Source organism: Coccinella septempunctata, chromosome X (genome assembly GCF_907165205.1).
Source record: "Coccinella septempunctata chromosome X, icCocSept1.1, whole genome shotgun sequence".
Classification (NCBI taxonomy): domain Eukaryota; kingdom Metazoa; phylum Arthropoda; class Insecta; order Coleoptera; family Coccinellidae; genus Coccinella; species Coccinella septempunctata.
Window position 1 is genome coordinate 14,761,590 of NC_058198.1, and position 7,628 is coordinate 14,769,217.

The following is a 7,628-nucleotide window of genomic DNA, read 5'->3' on the forward strand; positions in this document are numbered from 1 at the left end:
AGTTATGAGATCTAAAAAATTGTGTGAGTATTAATATATACTTAGTGCTTCATATTATATGTATAGTTTTATGACTCAGTGTTTTTTAGAACTCGTAAAAAAATCGAAAACTATAAACTCGTCATCGCCTTCCAAAGGCTGTATCTTGGATGGGAGGTCCATTTCGAAAAAAATTCATAGGAACTACCCCTGCTTATTTTCATCGAGGAATCATCTCCCTTAGTCCTTCTCCTTGTTCTATAATAATAACTTTCCACAAAATATTTCTCTTGGCATGCCACAGGGCATAAAAATCGGAGAAACACATTTTCAAAGTAAGGAATGGCCTGGACAATACCTATCCAATTAAATGAATTGGTCCAGGAGACCCAACTGGGAACCATGACCTTATAGATTACCAGATCTCAACCTTCTATACAATTCTTTGTGGGTAAAATTGATGAGGTTTATGAGGAGGATATCCAGACGACGAGATGCATTCAATTGAATGATGAATTTTTGTGATCTAAAGAAACAATGGCGAAATGGATCGAAAGGCTTTATCTCATCGGAGAATTCAACGTGACAGATGAGTACAAACAAACGGTTCTCATTTCGCAAAACTTTCAAAATAATATTGACGGAATTTGAACGTCAGTAATCAATTTTTTCATTTTGGTTTGTGTTATTTCATTTCAGTGTTTCGCATTAATGAATGATTGTACCTATCGAGGAAAGCTATTACGATTATTCTGGTCGTTTTAAAGTTTGTTATGGAATATTTCACATCTCATAACTATTCATTCTCACGATATTTATAGGAATGAATTAGATTTTTCTGTTTTTCATTTCAATTTGGAAAATACATTTTAGGAGGAATTCTGGGCTTGGCATGGGCTTCTTGAAAAGTGAAACAATTATTTTCAATTCGACATACAGGATGATATGATAAAACTGAACACGTTGAATTAGGTGTGATGAGTCTAGCTCTGGAATATTAAAACAATTCATATTTCGCTCTCTAGATCTCAATTTTTGTCAACAGTGTTTCAATAAATTTGGTTGATTTTTGTCTCATTTTTATGATAGTTGGAGTACTTGCACGAATTTCAGGAGCCCCCTTGTATATTTCAGAAAGAAGCTAAAAATTAATTTTTCGTATTTTATTACAATCGTTTTATGTATACAGGCCTCTCAAGCTTATGTTATTAATGGATCAAAATTTGAGAAGAATCTGTTGAAAAGGAATTAGCTTCATGAGAAAATTGAGACAATACTTCTTTCTCAACAAAGTCACACATATATGAATATCTACCGTAACACCTACTTTTTCGCGTCATTTTATACATCGAAATTGTCGGCTTCAGTCCCGTCAAACTGGCAACAGCGCCGGGATCGTGAACGTTGGCCATATTTACCGCTGGAGTATATGTGGGATTGTAAAGTTGGTGCAATGTCTCGGGTTTGGAAAATATTATCGATTATGCTACTTTTTTAAATGAAGGAATTCTTTTCCCCTCTAAGTGTGCCTAAGGAGTTATAATTCTCATTAACGTTATTTCATCATATATACTCGAAGAAAACATTCGGATCATGTGGGTCTCAGGTCGCCTTAGAAACGTATCGGGACTGGAAACGTCTATTGGACAAATATATATATATATATATATATATATATATATATATATATATATATAGCGTGACTTCTGGTCTGGAGTCTGGGCGAGGGAGAGTGCCCATGATGAAAATGCCTACTGGATAGAGGAGGCACATCAGAAGATTCCTAGTGTGTTTCGATTATTGGTTACGTCCATATTATAAACATTAAAATAATTTTCGCAGGAATTTGGACAAATTTTTATTCGTTATCCTTTTAGTACATCGCCAACGTTTCGAATCGGTTGTGATTCTTTCTCAAGGCTGGAATGTCAAAATAAAACTAGAAACAGATAAAAACGACCTAGAGACGATCTACCACTCACCTCGTATTTCATCGGATTGAATATCGTCAATTTTATTAAAATAATTGTATAAGTATCTCGAATTAAATTTCATTCAATCTTCAAGTGGTTCATGTGTTGTTAACACGACATGGGTAAACAGAATCGTCTCACGGTACGTTCCACAAATCGCAATGAGTGACATGGAGATGACATTCAACTCTCCCATAAAACATTATATATGTTCGTTAAAATATCACATCTCGGGTAAAAAACAATAAGGTAAAAACAACAATGGTAATATACAACTTAACAACTAAATCAAAACATTTTGTTCTTGGTGGATGCACCTTAGACACATTCAAATGACTTTCACCATAAAATACCAAAATGAACAAACAACACAAACATCGATGCTCCGAAAGCTCTCAGTTGTATCCATAATTAAGAATCACCATTTTGAGTCACTGAACCCCAGCATTGCCCAATATAAGACTATCATACACCAAACTGAGATGTTGGACGTCTTCCCTATAGTTTACTGTGTTGTTGGACCTTATGTGCACCATTTCACTAATTAGCCGTCTACCGTAGATAGGTTCGTAATCCAGAACTGTGACCTCCGAGAAGTTGAATTTTTGTCCTTCAGCATGGACGCTGAAGACGTGTGCAGCGTCCATGCTGAAGGACAAAAATTCAACTTCTCGGAGGTCACAGTTCTGGATTACGAACCTATCTACGGTAGACGGCTAATTAGTGAAATGGTGCACATAAGGTCCAACAACACAGTAAACTATAGGGAAGACGTCCAACATCTCAGTTTGGTGTATGATAGTCTTATATTGGGCAATGCTGGGGTTCAGTGACTCAAAATGGTGATTCTTAATTATGGATACAACTGAGAGCTTTCGGAGCCTCGATGTTTGTGTTGTTTGTTCATTTTGGTATTTTATGGTGAAAGTCATTTGAATGTGTCTAAGGTGCATCCACCAAGAACAAAATGTTTTGATTTAGTTGTTAAGTTGTATATTACCATTGTTGTTTTTACCTTATTGTTTTTTACCCGAGATGTGATATTTTAACGAACATATATAATGTTTTATGGGAGTGTTGAATGTCATCTCCATGTCACTCATTGCGATTTGTGGAACGTACCGTGAGACGATTCTGTTTACCCATGTCGTGTTAACAACACATGAACCACTTGAAGATTGAATGAAATTTAATTCGAGATACTTATACAATTATTTTAATAAAATTGACGATATTCAATCCGATGAAATACGAGGTGAGTGGTAGATCGTCTCTAGGTCGTTTTTATCTGTTTCTAGTTTTATTTTGACATTCCAGCCTTGAGAAAGAATCACAACCGATTCGAAACGTTGGCGATGTACTAAAAGGATAACGAATAAAAATTTGTCCAAATTCCTGCGAAAATTATTTTAATATTCCTAGTGTGCTTATGGAGGAGATACGGGTGCAGAAATCGGACATAGTCGAGACACTTAAGAGATCTAGCAACTGGGCAGCTCCGGGTCCGGACAAGCTGCATAACTACTGGTGGAAGTACTTCGATAGTGTGCACGACAAGTTGGCGATACTTTTACAGGACGCCCTGAATAACCCTGCGTCGATACCTGGTTTCCTCACACTTGGAGTTACATACCTCATCCCTAAGGACGGCGACAGGAAAAACCCCAAAAACTACCGCCCAATAACTTGCCTCTCATCGCTGTATAAGATCCTGACTGGAATTATCACCAAATACCTCGGCAAGCATATCAGAGGCCATAACCTGATGACTGAAGAGCAGGCAGGGTGCCGAGACAAAACGAAAGGGTGCAAAGAGCTTCTAATCATCGACCACATTGTCACCACACAGGCGCGGAAGAAACTCAGAAATATCTCTGTTGCCTGGGTCGACTATAAAAAGGCCTTTGACTCCGTCCCGCACACATGGTTGCTGAAGGTGTTAGAAATGCATGGAGTGGCCGACAAGGTTATCCAAATACTGGGGCATCTCATGAAGACCTGGAGGACCTCCCTGTGCGTACGCACGGAAAGAAGTCTTATAGAATCGCCAGTTATTAAGATCAGCAGGGGCATTTTTCAGGGTGACACGTTGAGCCCCATGTGGTTTTGTCTGGCACTAAATCCCCTCAGTATTTTTCTGAAGAACACGAAGTACGGATACGTTGTCAACAAGAACAGACAGGTCGCTATCTCTCACCGCATGTTTATGGACGACCTGAAACTATATGGCGCCAACCCAGAACAACTGAGGAGAATGCTTGAAGTGGTCGCAGCCTTCAGCGAATCAGTGGGGATGGAGCTGGGTGTCGAGGAGTGCGCCGTTTTGGATGTCCGAAGGGGCAAGATCGAGGACACTAGGGAGGGAGCAACACTGACCAGTAACATAACAATACCGGCTTTGAGCAAAGAAGTCCCTTATAAATACCTGGGCATCAAGCAAGCACTGGAAATAAAAACTCCTGAAATGAAACAGTCCTTCAAAGAGAAGCTCCTGGCTAGGGTTGCGCTGCTGCTGAAGTCGAAACTGAACTCAAAGTCCCTCTTCACTGCCATCAATATCTGGGCGATCCCGAGTGTGACCTACTCTTTTGGGGTCCTCACCTGGTCAACAACTGAACTCCGCGCACTGGATAGAGAGATCAGATCTGTGCTGACTAAGTATGGAGTTCACCATCCTCACTCCTCTACCATCAGACTATACCTTCCACGACATCAGGGGGGAAGAGGACTAACAAGCTTAGAGGAAGCTCATGCAAAAATTGTCAGTGATCTGAGACAACACTTCCTGAAGAACAACTCACCTCTCTTTAAAGCGATCCGTGAAGCTGATGATGGAGTCTCTGCATTAAAGCTTGCAGAACCGGGGTACCAACTTCCCCAGCGCTCTGTAGAGGAGCGTATTCAGGAGTGGAGTGCTAAGGCCTTGCACGGCAGATACCCAACCCACCTGCAAAGTAGAGACGTTGAAAGATCAGAATCGCTTACATATCTGCGTGCAGGCTACCTTTACCCGGAGACGGAAGGAAGAATTTTGGCGATTCAAGATCAGGTGATGCCAACCCGGATGTATATGAAGCACATCGCCAAGCAGGATGTTCCATCGGATAGGTGTCGGAAGTGGGCCCAGGGCTCGGAGTCTATTCAGCACGTCACCTCCTCGTGCCCTATCCTGGCCCCCAGGGAATACCTCGATAGACATAATGCGATGGGGAAGATTTACCACCAGCAGATTGCCCTGAAAATAGGATTACTTCAGAATGAGGTCGAACAACATCTGTACTTACCTAAAACCCTCCTGGAGAATCAGCGCTATAGGATGTACTGGGACGCTACGCTCGTGACCGACAGAGGAGTGGCGCATAATAGACCGGATGTTGCCCTCTTCGACAGAGAGAAAGGAACGTGTTTGCTGATGGACTTCACAGTACCAGCGGATGAGAACCTGGCAAAAGCGTACTCGGAGAAAGTAAGCAAATACTCCGAACTGGCCTTCCAACTTCGTGAAATGTACAACCTGAAATCTGTGAGTGTGCTACCGCTGATTATCTCGGTGAATGGGTTGATAGAAAGGCACTTACCTGAAAATACTCGGAGACTTTGCCTGGGCCAGCATGTGATATCTAGCTCGCAGAAGCAGATCATCTTGAGCACGGCGAGAATTGTCAGGAAATTTCTCCAAGGTCCTTAGCAGCAATGCACATCTTGGCCTTTGAGCCCGGTGTGCACGAAGTTTCTGCCCGCGTAGGTCGCGGTGATTAAAAAAAAAAAAATATAATATATATATATAGATTTTTCTGTTTTTCAAATTGTTGAATTTTTTCTCCACAATGGAAAAGAAGAAAACCAAAAAATTGAAGCATATCACAAAGGGGTAGTCGGGGTAGATACATAATTCTACTCACACATTTTTTGAAATATTCCAGATCATTTAATTCAGCATCAAATTTCTTCAGGTCCTCATACCTTTTTATTTGGATAGTATTCTTATCCATTTCTATCTTCTACATGTAATCTCAAAAGATGCCTTATATCATCTTTCAATATTTGAATTTCCCTTACTAAATTTGTGAGAATTTCTGAAAATTGAAACAAATATAAGGAAATTGCCATGAAATAATCGCGAAAAAGATATTTAATGCAAACATAACTAAAATAATATTTCACTTTGAAGAAATACATTTATGAATATTTATTACATAATAATATATTCTCTTACTTGTGTTCTGTTCACATGAACATGTACTAGATTTGTTATCATTCATTAGTTCTACACTCGGTTCTACATTAGTGCTTGGTTCGTTTATGTTATGTTCTGATACTCGAAATGGTTGGACTGGTTTGAGAACCGAATATGTTTTTCTTCTAATTGTTTTATTCATGTCCCTTTTAGGTGCAGGTATTGATGAAGCTATTTTCAATTTTGGTGGGACTGGTGGCATGTCCTCTTCATCGAAGCTTTCATCTGAGTAAATGAAATCTTCATTTCTATTACCTCTTACAACCTTACTATTCAATTGGGAAGAGGATTCCTCTGATTGGGACTGCATCCCTTCCTCTAACAGCCGCAGCTTCAATGATGCCTTTTTGTAATCATCTGAAAATCATTGTCAAATAAGGATAGAACGACAACGGAATAAACATTTTCTACCTGTTGAATATTTTATTGCGACTGGGCATTTAAGACATTTGTCATACTTCAATATTTGATGATTTATGACCGCCTTCTCTATTTGTGTGGTCGATTTCAAATATGTGGGCCAAAAGCAGTATAAATTTCCACCTTCTTCGAACACCCAATCGCTCGATATCAGAGCCATCGGGATACCATCCTCTGTTTTTTCTTCAGGGAAGTCGACAATGATATATTCCCTTAAAAAAATTATTCGAACGAGAAGAACATTGGAAAAATCTATCAAACCCTTTGAAAAATAGTTGATCAGCAAAACAGAGGTTTCCATAAAAAATTGAGAACGAACCGTTTAGGTTGCAATGAGTCGGAAGAAATCATAAAAAATATGTATAGTAGACCAAGATAGTCTCATCAAAAAGCATTCTCGTACTGTTATTTGAGGTATATAATAATAAATAATAGTAAATTATAATGATAAATAGGTATTGGCAGATTTACTCAGGTAAAAAGACTACTCAAAAAGCCAAAGTGTATTATTTTTATGTAATAATATTAAAAATCCATTCATCTGAAAACTATTTTATTACACATAACGTCCATTTACTCCATTACAATAATTAGCCGGTGACTAGACTACTGACAAGTGGCGCGCATGAGCCGCTTGGCGTCAACGGACCATAGAGAAACATATTCTTCTTCTTATCTACTATATTATAATACATCCTTCCCCTTTGAAGTTTTTTATATTCTTTCACAAATTTAATTTGTTTACAGGTTTTATTGTTCGCCCTGACCTTGTTACATAGTTTGTGGGGTTTGCGGGTTCTGGGCTGGGCTTATAACTACTTCCGGAATTGTTTGTAAATGTTGGGGAAGAAGCCTCTCCAGATTCCAACAATTCCTGATCATTTACAAGTTCGAAATCATTTTGTGATTTTCTTAAATCTATTCTATTTCTTCTAATAATCTCTCCTTTCTCTGTCTTGACTACAAAAGACCGAAGACTTTGATGCTCCCTCACAATTTGGTCAGGCTCCCAGTATTTT

General features: G+C 39.0%; 1 protein-coding gene across 1 annotated transcript; it reads right to left on the bottom strand.

The window, feature by feature from the left end:
• Positions 1–5,905: 5,905 nt before the first annotated feature.
• Positions 5,906–7,022, bottom strand: LOC123321954. Its single transcript, XM_044909770.1, has 3 exons — positions 6,601–7,022; positions 6,169–6,546; positions 5,906–6,028 (listed from the first exon to the last, which is right to left on the bottom strand). Exons 1-3 carry the CDS (start codon positions 6,908–6,910, stop codon positions 5,937–5,939), a joined length of 780 nt encoding a protein of 259 aa, XP_044765705.1. The 5' UTR covers positions 6,911–7,022; the 3' UTR covers positions 5,906–5,936.
• Between the last annotated feature and the right edge of the window lie 606 nt (positions 7,023–7,628).